The sequence below is a fragment of the Pediculus humanus genome, genomic scaffold, assembly GCF_000006295.1.
Source record: "Pediculus humanus corporis 1103172107513 genomic scaffold, whole genome shotgun sequence".
In the NCBI taxonomy this organism is placed as follows: Eukaryota; Metazoa; Arthropoda; class Insecta; order Psocodea; family Pediculidae; genus Pediculus; species Pediculus humanus.
Window position 1 is genome coordinate 115,990 of NW_002987129.1, and position 12,568 is coordinate 128,557.

The 12,568-nt window shown below is 23.4% G+C and overlaps 3 protein-coding genes across 3 annotated transcripts; 1 reads left to right on the top strand and 2 right to left on the bottom strand.

Moving 5' to 3' along the window:
- Positions 1 to 82: 82 nt before the first annotated feature.
- Phum_PHUM167500 (GRIP and coiled-coil domain-containing protein, putative) lies at positions 83 to 5,663 on the bottom strand (the record flags this gene model as incomplete). The annotated part of the gene is made up of 10 exons (XM_002424942.1): positions 83 to 568; positions 680 to 868; positions 943 to 1,171; positions 1,251 to 1,465; positions 1,553 to 1,927; positions 2,000 to 2,246; positions 2,329 to 2,642; positions 2,731 to 3,066; positions 3,221 to 5,016; positions 5,546 to 5,663. The coding sequence occupies 10 exons, from the start codon at positions 5,661 to 5,663 to the stop codon at positions 83 to 85; spliced, it is 4,305 nt and encodes a 1,434-aa protein (XP_002424987.1).
- Positions 5,664 to 6,126: 463 nt separating this feature from the next.
- Phum_PHUM167510 (Stromal cell-derived factor 2 precursor, putative) lies at positions 6,127 to 7,083 on the top strand (the record flags this gene model as incomplete). Its single annotated transcript, XM_002424943.1, has 4 exons — positions 6,127 to 6,187; positions 6,312 to 6,507; positions 6,607 to 6,828; positions 6,906 to 7,083. 4 exons carry the CDS (start codon positions 6,127 to 6,129, stop codon positions 7,081 to 7,083), a joined length of 657 nt encoding a protein of 218 aa, XP_002424988.1.
- A 1,518-nt stretch (positions 7,084 to 8,601) lies between these two features.
- Phum_PHUM167520 (mitochondrial carrier protein, putative) lies at positions 8,602 to 10,094 on the bottom strand (the record flags this gene model as incomplete). The annotated part of the gene is made up of 5 exons (XM_002424944.1): positions 8,602 to 8,619; positions 8,968 to 9,241; positions 9,406 to 9,644; positions 9,867 to 9,979; positions 10,043 to 10,094. 5 exons carry the CDS (start codon positions 10,092 to 10,094, stop codon positions 8,602 to 8,604), a joined length of 696 nt encoding a protein of 231 aa, XP_002424989.1.
- Positions 10,095 to 12,568: the final 2,474 nt, after the last annotated feature.

The window sequence follows — 12,568 nt, forward strand, 5'->3', positions numbered from 1 at the left end:
TTATTGCATAATCTTTAATGGCAAAAAAAGATGATAAAAAAAAAAAGAAAATTTTACACGGGAAAAGTTATCATCATCATCATCATCTACTCGACCAAAGTCCTAAATTAATTCCCCAACTTTGATTAACGTTTTCCGTCGTACCTTTTGCATAATTCAATAAAGTATTTTCTTCATCGGGACTTAATTTTAATATCGTCGTTAAAACCGGAACTAATCGAACCTTTTCGTCGACGTTGTGCAAACTCACAAATTTAATTATGACGTTTTTTAAATATTCAGAATTTTGCGCGTGTTTTTCCCTTTCCAAACTTCTTTGCAATCTTTTTATTTCTTCTTTTAAAACTTCGTTCAATTGTGCCAAACGTGCCGAATCGCTTTCCGCATCCGCCAAAAGAACCGTTAAATGTTTTATCCTGTTTTCATTTTTTTCCAATCTTCCACTTAACTCAAGTACATCCTGTCGTGATTTTTTATCATCCCCCAAATCGGATTGATTAAGTAATTGTTCCAAAGGTATTAAGTTATTCGATGCCTGAGGAGAAACCGAATCCACACTTTCCGAACCCTAAATAATCAAATGAAATAATAAAAAATTAATTTCATTTTAAAGAAAACAATTAAAACGAAAACAAAAAATGTCACTTTCCTCGCATTCTTCCCTTTCGAGGAGCATCACGTCCAAAGGTTCTTTTTCAACTTTTAAGGGAACAAATCCTCCCAGAACCTTTCTTTTGTCTACATTTTTTTCTTTTTGTTTAAAATCGGGTTTTGCTATGAGCGTGTTATGCTTTTTAACTTGCTCCAGCTCATTGATAATCCTCTTCATTTCTTCATCGTGTTTCTTTTTAAGCTCTTCTATGTCATTCTATTATTTGAAAAAAATTTTTTCTTTAACAATTTCATACCTTATTAATGAACAGAATTGAATTAGAATAATACCTGAAAACACTGTGCGAGAGTATCGCTTTTGACTTTTTGTATTCTGATATTTTCTAAAAATTCATCCTTATCCTTTTGTTTCAATTCTTTCAATTTATGATTTTCATTTCTCAACTCGGTTAAATTTAAATTTAATTCTTGAACTCTTTCGAATAATTTTTTTTTCTCTTCTAATAAATTTCCATTTTCTTCCGTGTAAATTTTTAATTTTTTACAAGATTCTTCTAATCTGTAACGGAAACAGGTATTTGTATTTTTTTTTTTTTTTTTTTTTTTGGTTTACTCATGCAATTCTATAATTAATTTACTTTATTTTCAATGAATCCGATGTGCTTTTTAATTGTTCCAATTCTTCCAAAGCGTTTTGTTGTTTACTTGGATTTATTTCTTTTTGCGATTGTCTTAAAACGCTTTGAGCTCGTACCTTATATGCCTGATACTCATTTTTCAATTCGCTTATTTCAATTTCTTTTTGATTTAAAACGTCTTGAAGTGCAGATAATTTTTCTTCAAAAGCATGAATCTGAAAAAAAATAACAATCGTTTTTAAGGAAATGCATTCATTTAAATTAATTTAACGATAATAAGTAATAAAATAATTATTTATTACTTGTCTGCAAAGTTTATCTTCATTATTTTTAAATTTTTCTTCATTTCTATACTTTTCCGTTGTTATCTCTTTTATTTCCACGGACAAATTTTCAATTTCCCTATTTTTATTTTCGATATTTTTTTCAAAATTTTTTATCATTTCCATTTTTTTTTCATTGTCTCCTTTTATTGTCATTAATTCGTCGTTTAATTGTTTTATTTGAGTTTGAAAATTATTTATTTTCAATTCTTCCTCGTTCACGTTTGATTTCAAACGATTTATTTCTTTTTCTTGACATTCTCTTTGTGTTTTTTCACTCTCTAATTGATTTTGTAAATCTTTCAATAATTTGTCTTTTACATCCAACTTGTTTTTGAGATCTTCTGCTGTTTTCTACAAAAAATAAAGTCATTGTATGACATGTTGAAAATTAAAAAAAAAAAAAAAAAATCAACCATAACTTACTTCATAGGCTGCCATTTCCAATTCTAAAACATTATGTTTTTTCGAATCTATTTTCTGTTCTTCTAATAATAACATGGCCGTATTGTGTTTCTCTCTTTCTTCTTCAATGTGCCTATCTTTGACCGTTAACTGACCCTTAATTTCATCCAATTCCATTTGCAATTGACTCATTTCTTTCTTTTGCCTTTCTATTGTAGTCTTCAATTCGGATATATGAACGGTTAATTCTTTTTTAATCTTTTCAAAACTAAAAATGATGTTGATTTACGTTGAAAATTGTACATTTGCAAAAATGCAAAGTAAAAGAGGGTAAAAAATCATTTACATACCTGATTTTATCGGCTTTCATTTTATCCCTTTCTAATTTCGATTCTTCCAATTGTTGTTTGAATAAAATAATTTCTCTATCCGCGGATTCAATTTTTTTTTTCAACGTCGTCTTTTCCCTTTTTTCCTCATCCAAAACATCTTGCAATTTATCATAATCCGCTTGGATTTTACGAAAACCTTTTATCTGATTTTGAAAACCCGTTATTTTATTCTGATAGTCTGCTTCCGTCGTTTTTAAATTTATTTTTTCTGCTTCCACTTGTTGTTGTAAATCTTTCAATTTTTTTTTTAATTTCACGGCAATCACTTTCAACTGCGAATATATATATATATTTTAAGCATTTTCAAAAATAATAATTTTATTCCTTAACCGTAAATTATAAATTTGAAAAATATTTTACCTTTGAATATCTTTCTTCGAAACTATCTTCCAATTCAGCAAATCTCGCAGTTTCTTCTGCTTTACTTATCGTGCTTGAACTCAACGTTTCAACCGTACCGTCATTATTTTTCATTCTCCACATTTCTTCTTCCATTTCTCTCATGGCTTTGTGTTTACTTTCGACCTCTAACTTTGTTTTATTTATTTCTTCCTCCATTTCGTCAATTTTTTTCACTTTTTCCGTCAATTTTATATTCTGCGACGAAATTTTCATCCGTGCTTCTTCTAATTCTTTCCTCAAATTCTCTGTTAATTGTTCCAATTTAGAAATTGCTTCTCCTCTTTCTTTCAAAACCTTTAAAGAATTATTTTTCTATTAATTGAGACACATTTATCACAAACGTGATTATAACTAATAATAATAATAATAATAATAATACCTGATTCATGTCATTCATTTCGCTGAGAAGTTCAGAATTTCCACTGTGTAATTGTCCAACGTATTTTACAACAACATTTTCTATATTTTGCCTCGTTTCCGTTTGCTCCGCTCTAAATTTTTCCAATTTGCTTTTAATTTCTTTATTAAATTCATTTCTTAAATGTTTTACACACGTGAAAGAAGATAAAAGATCTTCTAATTTTTTTCGAACTAAATTCACCGTTTCGTTATAATTATTTTTTATTTGTTTAATTTCATTTTTAAGGTATTCATTTTCCTCCTTTAAACGATTTTCTTTTAATTCCTCATCTATTTTTTTACTACTAATTTCTAAATCACTACCTTTAGATTCAACTTCAAAATTTTTTCCATCATTCATACATTTGGATTTTTCAATTTCTAACTGTTCATGTTTTATTTCTTTGTTTTCAACCTGTAAATGTTTAATCTCCATTTTTAAATTTTCAATTTCTTTTATGAATTCTTTTTCTTTTTTTTTTTTTTCATCGCTTAAAATAACCTGTTCTTCCAATTGTTTACTAATAATTTCTTTTTCAGAATTTATTAAACTATATTTTTCATGTAGATTTTCTAATTCTTTTTTCATTGCATTAAACTTTATTTCTATAATTTCATTTAAAATTTCTATTAATTTAAAAAAATCTAAATCATTGTTTAAGTCTTTTGTAATATTTGATTTATCCAAAATACTGTTATTTTCGTTTGTTGCTTTAATGTCATCATGTGATGCATTCTGTATTTTATCAATTAATTTAATTAATTCACTTTTAAATAAATTTTCTTCTTTTATTTCTTTATTCATGCTATCCGAATGAAAAGTTCTCTCATTATTTGATTTTTCTACTGTCTCTGACCTCGAATTTTCTTCATTCGGGAAATTTTCTAAATCACCTCTTTCATTTTCTAAAAATTTTAAATCACTACTTTCTAATTCTTCTATTTTTTTTTTAAATAACGTTTCCATTTTGTTTTTTTCTTCTGCAAAATTTTTTCTTTCACCTTCCAAATTTTCCTCCAACAATTTAATATCGTTATCAAATTTTATTTTGTTTTGTTCTATTTTATTTATTAATTCATTATTTTCTTTTTCTAAAATTTTTACCTTTTCCAAAATGTGTTGATGAGTTTCTGAATTTGATAAAATACTGTTATCTGGTTTTTCATTATTTTCCAATTCATTTTCCTTAAAATACTCTTGAGGCTTAGAACTTACTAAATTTGTAGGATCAATTGATGATTTTTCATCAGTTTTTAAGTTTGATGCATTTAATAAACATTTTAACTTATTGTTTTCATTTATTATATCATTCCAATTATCAGGCAAATATTTAGAACTAATTCTTAATACATTTAATTTTTCCGATAATTCATTTATTTCATTTTTTTTTTCATTTAGCAATTCGACAAGTTGCATTTTTTCTAAATTTATATTTTCAAATTGTTTGTCAACACATTCATTTTCTTGTTTTTCAAAAGATTTTAATTTTTCATCACATGATTTTTTTTCACTTTCAATTTTGGCAAAATTTTCCTTCAACTCCTCGAAATTTTTTAAAGTTACCGAATATTTTTCTTGTAAATTTAGAAATTTATCACTTTCAGTTTGTAGTTTTTTCTCAAGATCCTCACATTTTGATATTTTAGATTTCAAATTATCTTCTAATAAAACTAAAGAATTTTGCAATTCATTATTTTTTTCATTAGTTTGCCTTATTTTATTTTCAACTTCGGCAAATTGCTTTTGTTTCTCCGTAAAGGATTCTACTATTTCTTTTAATGTTTTTATTTCTAATAACAATTTCGATTCATTTTCTTTTGATAATTTAAGCTCTTCTGCAGTATCTGAAATAATTTTGAATATGGCAAATATTAAAAATAAAATAAAATTTTAAATTTATTAGTAAAACATTCTGATCGTTTCCCTGCTAAAAAAGATGCCACTGTCTGAACTGAACAGAAATCAATGTTTCAGCCATTATTTAAATATAGTGAGAAAAAAAAACAGAAATTCTGAATTGTTACTTTTAACTAAAAAATCACACAACATGTTTTTGTATATAATCAATATAACTAGAAAACTAATCTTTAATGGATTATTGCATCGATATAAGGTAAAAAAAAAACTGTTCTTAATTCGAATACTTAAAACTTATATGACACAAATCAGTTACAATAATTTGACTGACTTTGATTTTACATTTTTTCAAATAAGATAAATTTTAAACAATTTTATTAAACAAAAAATTCAAAAACCCAAGAAAATATAGCTGTTATTACTACAATATAAGCTCATTGTTTTTCCATTACTTTGACTTATATTAAATAAAACTACATTATAGTAATTATATGATATGATGGATTTTCGATTTACCTTGTTTTGCCTGTTTTGCTTTTTTAGCTAGTGATAACAAGTTATTGTATTTTTTGATAATCTCTTCCTTTGGTAAATCATCTAACGAAATTTTTTTATCTGACGTGTCCGATTCCATATTTACAAAAAAAAATTTACAACAAACTATTTACTTAAAAAAAAAAGAAAGAAAGGAAATTCAATAAAATATAAAGGTACGGAATTGAAAATTAAAAAAACATTATAATACATTATTAACATTATTATTTATTAGTTTTTTATGTACATCACCACTATTATTTACATTATTTCTGGAGCCACGTCATTTATTGCAACGAATCAAAAGCATTCACGTTTCTTATATTTCGACGTTTATACTAATGTATGACTTTATCAATTTTCGAAATTAATTTTTGTTTTTTTTTGATTTTGACTATTGCTGTTATTGATAAGCGGTAAAATGGTGAAAATAGCGTTACAATGAAAGAAAACTGTTTTTAGATTGGTGTGACAAATCAATTCTAATATATTTTGTGCAACTGTATATATATAATTTGATTCAACCGCTTTTGTTATTATTCAATCTTTAAAGCTTTACAGAAATGAATATATTGGGCTTAGTTTACTTATTTCTAACTTATTGTGGAATACGTGGTGTTTTAGGTAATTTAAAAACACGTTCTTTTTATGTCTTTACATTTTACTATCATCGAACGGCTATTGCAATTTTCTTACAAATACTATAAACTGAGTGTATGTATTATAAAAATGTTTTTATTTTATTTAGGTAGATTTAATGAATATGTAACTTATGGATCAGTCATAAAGCTTATGAATGCAAATTATGAAGTTAGACTTCATTCACATGACGTTAAATATGGTACTGGATCTGGTCAGCAAAGTGTAACTGGAGTAGAATTATCTGAAGACATTAATTCTCATTGGGTTATCAAAGGAGAATCAGGGAAATTATGTGTTAGAGGGTAAAAAAAACCAAATTACTTTTTGCAAATTATTCTTATTATTTTAAAAATTGAAAGTAATTAATATCTTTTTTTTTTTAAATTTAAATTAAACTTTAGAGAAGCAGTTAAATGTGGAGATATAATTAGACTTGAACACTTGGAAACAAAAAAAAATTTACATTCTCATCATTTTTCATCTCCAATATCGGGGAATCAAGAAGTTTCAGCTTATGGTAACAAAGGAGAAGGTGATACTGGAGATAATTGGATTGTTCTCTGCCATCGAAAATATTGGGAGAGGAATGATCATATTAAATTAAAACATGTTGACACTGATGTGTAAGTTTAGTTTAGTTTCTTTCTTTTTTTTTTTTTGAATCCAGAGAATAAAAATTAAAAGTATTCTGTGTTTTTAGATTTTTAGCTGCAAGTGGGAGAACTTATGGTAGACCTATTCATGGACAACACGAAATTATCGGTACATCATACGATTCATCAAATACAGAATGGAAAGCAATGGAAGGTTTATTCGTTCATAAAACGGACTTTAATCCTAAAGGATCTGATCATTTGCATGATGCATCAGAACTATAATTAATACAAATTACATATATAAATATTAAACTAAAAATTAGTTTTTAAAATAAATATAAATAATTATAAAATTATTTAAAATGTATTTATGTCGATAAATAAATTAATGTACTGAACTAAGTCAAAATGTGGTAAAAATCCAAAGTATTTTATCAATTAATTTTTTGTATCGTATTAAAAAATAATTAAATTTGTTCCGCGCCATTAAAAATATTTTTGACACTGTTTCGATTACTTTGACTTTTGTTAATGTTCATTTTTCTTTTTTGGGTGTCAGATTCGCACTGATCTGAAAGTTTTTTTTTTATTTCCTACGTGTAAACTTTATTAAATAAGTAAAGATGCTCATCAAATATGCTGTAAATTAATTATTGGATGTATTCAATAAGATTCCCGCCAATTCTTGAAATAAGGTCTTTTTCTAATTTATACTTAGCAAAATATTTTTACCAAAAAAAAATTAATTAATTTCAATATAATTCGTACTAATCAAAAGCATATCGCTTTAAACCCCAAAAAAGGAATATAATAAATATAACAAAATTAAATTAAAACAAATTTATTTATAAAATTAAAACGATGTGACATTTTTTCTTGTTATTCTAAATTACACCATTAAATTTTCATAGATAAAAAAAAGTGTTGGAAAAAAAAAATTAATTTATATTTAGTTAGAATGAAAAAAAAAAAAAAAGAAATTAATATATTTATAAATCAGGAGATATTAAATTAGAAAACATTTTAAAAATTTTTGTACGAAGCTGTAATAGTAATAAAATTATAAATTATAATCATTTGTGTAATTTTTTATAAAGAAAAAAAAAATAGAGGTACAAATTTGTATTGATAAGTTTATTTTTTAACCCAAATTTATAAAATTAATTTTATGACATAAATTTTTTTTATCTTTGCTTTAAAAAAAAAGATGAATATCAAATGTAAGTATAAACAAAAGTTTATTATTTAATTTTTGTTTTCTTTTTAATTTTAAAATGTTTGTTGCTTTTGTCTTTATTTTCAGAAGTCGATAAAAATCTTTAATGTTTTACATTAATAACTACCAATGAGACAATAAACAGTGTCGAATAGCAAAGAAAACCGAGAAATGGAAAACCAACAGGTAAGGATATTTTTTATTTTAAATTAATGGAATTAATCTCATGTACAGCTACACAGCTGTACATTTTTAAATTTATATTTATTTACTAACAGTGCATGAATTCAAAAAAAAAAAAATAAATAAATAGATGGAATAAAAAAACAAAATTCAAAAAAAGAAATTTTTAAAAATGTCTTTTTTTTTTTTTTTTTTTTATTTAACTATTATTTTATTTTAAATAATTACATTTACAATTAAAATAAAAATTATAATTTTATAATTTACTACTTATATTAAATATTTCAGCCATACACATATAAATAATAATTTTTATTTATTTATTTATTTTTAAACGAAAAATAAATAAGCAAAATTATTTCCCTAATAAAAATGAAATATTTCGATATTAAAAATTCAGTTTAACAGAAATAATAAAACTAACAACATTAAAATATATAATACAATAAACGTTAAAATTAATAACAAATACTGACTGCATTAAATTTTTTTTTATGTATTAATTCAAAATAATTTATTAAAAATAATTTTTAATAATATGGTGGCAATAAATATTGTTTTAATAAATAACACAGAATGCTAAAAGTCACAATTTTTTTTCTCTCACAAGTTTATGATAGAAAATCATAAAAATATAATTTATTGTTTAATAAATATTTATAACAAATAAATAATAAAAATTAAAAAAAAAAAAAAATTATTTGAACTATAATAACTTAATATTAATAAATAAATCTTCTAATAGTTTCTGATGAAACTGTTATTACTCCCCAACTTATAAAACCCCTAGTATAGTTTAAATGTACTCCTCTGTAAAAAGACGATACTTTTCTTCCTCTTTCATTGTATATTTGTATCACAGCTGAATAGATGTTTTGAAATTCCCCACCTAGTTTACTTTGCAAATGTACTTTTACCACATTTAAAGGATAGAAAAAACTACTTATCATACCTCCTATTAGGCCACCACATATAAATTCACCAAACATTTTACTATACCAGTTTCCATTTTTTTTGTTCAACATTTCTTTGGCTGCATCTCTCAAAAAAAAATAGAATATATTTGAAGGACCGTTTCGCAAAAAAATAGGTACAAGTCCTCTGTAAAACTCTCTGAAACCATATTCAGTGCCTATGGTTTTAAAAGCATGTTTCATATTAGTAAATTCTTTTGATATTTGGGGTTCTTGAGAAAAAGTTTGAACTCTTTCAATGGAGCTAATGTTGCTTCTGTAGTTCCTGCAATAAGAGCAGCTAATGCCTTGGCTTTCATAGGAGAAACCATTTCTTGTAATGGCATTCTTGAGCCTTCATATACACCAAACATGAGTGATAAACTAGTTGTTTTCTGACAAAGGGGTGGGAGTATTCCTCTGTACAATACATATATTCCTTCATTGGATATTTGTTTAATTGCATTTATCGGTGAAAGATTATGCAGCATCTGTAAATTGAAAATTAAATAAATTTTCTTAGCTTTAAAATCAATTAGTGTGTTAGTGTTATTTTATCTTTGATTTTATCTCTGCACATAGTTAAAAAAATTGACTGTTACAACATTTTTATATTTAAATTTTCAAATTTTTTTTACTCAAAAGATTATATATATATATCTGTCAATAATATTAAATAATTAAAGAAAATAGTTTAAAAAATTAAAACTTACCTGCCTGAATGTAACTTTGTTGATGGGATAAGTTACACAGATATTAATAAAAGCCGAACCCCAACCACAAATGAATTCTCTTAAATCCCAATTTAAAGGATTCCATAATGTACCTAAATTTTTAGAATCCAAGGATTTTTTTAATAAGTTTAAGTTTGCAAACCCCAATGTTTTACTGTAATTTTCAACTTTATTGTCTGTTTCTGAATCTGTTTTTTTTGTACCCATTTTAACATTTCTTTAAATCACCTAAAAATAAACATACATAAATAATCTTCCTTGATCAAGTTCATGCAAATATTATTCAAGTATACACAGCCTATTTTTGTTATATAAACATATCACGCACGATTATTATCATACTATTGCAATCATAAAATTTTATTTTTCAAACTTCTCTTAATAATGTAAAAAAAAAAATAAAAATTAAAAATTAAATTAATAAATTTTACAGTACGAGAAAAATGAATAAAAAGATACCAGAGATCTGCCCTTGAATTATTTTCAAACTTTTGAAAAATTAAACCATAATTATTAGCGCTTAAATAATTCTTTTGGCAACCTGACAATTGAGTTTTAAATGAATTTAGTGGAATTTTGATGGGTAAATTTATTGAAAACATTTTAAAATTTTAATACTACTTATTCAACATTGACAATTTGTTTTTTTTTTTCGTCGTGGAAGTAGACGTTTCATTTTTGCCGTGTCTCAGTTCAAAATGGCGGTGACAATTGGAAAAAACGTTTAATACAAAGTGAAGTGAGTTTTTAATTTATATATAAGTTTAAAATTTTTATTAAAAACAGTTACAGACGCAAAAAAAAGAAAAAATCATTATCATTTGTTGTAAGTACTGTTTTTTTATATTGTTTTTTGAATAATTATTCATCGTTCAGTTAATAAAAATGCATTACGTATGAACATAATGAAAACGGTAAAAAGTTTAAAAAATGATTATGGATGATGATTTATATAATTCAAACGTACATAATTGAGTACATTTATTAATTTATTCGATAATGTCATTAAAAAATGATATGAAAATTATTTATTATTTAGTAAAAATTAATTTTTATATATATATATTTTTTTTTTTCTTATAAATCTTTACAAAATTTTTATAATTATACTTTTATTTTAATTTAAAAAGAAAAAAAGAAAATCGACATCAAAATTTTTATTTTTTATTTTAATCATTATTAAAAAAAATATAAAACTAAACAATTTTTTCGTGAAAACTCAAATTTTTATTTAAAAAAAAAAAGAAAGAAAAATTCATTTTGTAGACCTGTGTTTGAACAAAAAAATTTATACTTATTTAAATACATTTGAAAAAAAGAAAGAAAGAAAAAATTGTTATACAAAAATTTTATTGTTTTGGACCCTGCTGTTTGTTTTTATGTATTTTATTACATTGTCAAATAAATGAATACAAATTACAACCATCTATACCTGTTTATATAGATGTTTTATGCAAAAAAAAAAAAAAACCAGAAAACCAATTTTTATTAAATAAGATACAAATAATCTTTGGTCAACGCTAATAAACATTTATATATAAATAAATTATTTTACAAAAGTGTTACCAACACACAAAAGAAAAAAAATAATATTTTTTTTATTTTTTTAAATCAGATTTGTTTAAATTTATAAAAAAAAAAACTCAAATTATATTTACAATAAAATTACCCGTGGCATTTCCGACTTATATTTGATATATTAAACAATAACTCATTGTTTATAATCAAATAATAATAATAATACAAAAAAAAATTAATACAAAACTCATATAATTATTTAAATAATAAAAAAAAAAGAGATAGATTGCACCAAGATAAAAAAAAAAAAAAAAAAAACAAATTAATTAAGCGGCTGATATGAAAATTATTATTATTATCATTATTATCTATCTTTTCTTATATTTAATACAAAAAAAAAAAAAGAAAATATTACTCTTCCAATATATTTGACTAGATGTTTTCAACCTTGATTTTTTCAAAGCTCATGAAATTATTATTATTTTTATTGTGGTTGTTGTTGTTGTGTTTGTTGTTGTTATTGTTATTGTTGTATAATAGTTAAAGAAACAAAAATAAATTAAATAACTTTATAGAAAATGAACATACACTCATCAAACACACACACACACACACAACACATGTACATATGTTTATGTAAATTTTACATATTTTATTTTTTTTTCTTTTATAGTTATTGTAAAACAAAACTTTAAGTTCATAAGTATTAAAGTTTTGTTATATTATTTGATTGTCTTGATAAAATATAAGTATTTAATTTCTACAAAAATAATAATAATAATAATAATAATAATAATATAAAGTTTGTATATGTAAATGTATAAAAAGAAAAAAAAAAAATTTTTTTTATTTTCTTGTACTTTTATGTTAACTTTTTTTTTTTTTTTTTTTTTTTTTAATAATGATTTAAAAAAAAAAAAAATTTTTTTTCTTTTTTACATACATCAGAATGTTGTCAATATTATTATTATTATTGTTTTTGTTTCAAAACTTTTTTTAAAGAAAAATTTAATTTATTATTTTTCATTTTCAACCGCGATTTTGTTTTGTTTTGTTTTATTTATTTATTATTATTATTATTTTTGAAATAATTTATCATAATCTCTTAAAAAAAAAAAAAAAAAATAGTAGTAAATAAATAAATAAATAAATAAACAAACAAA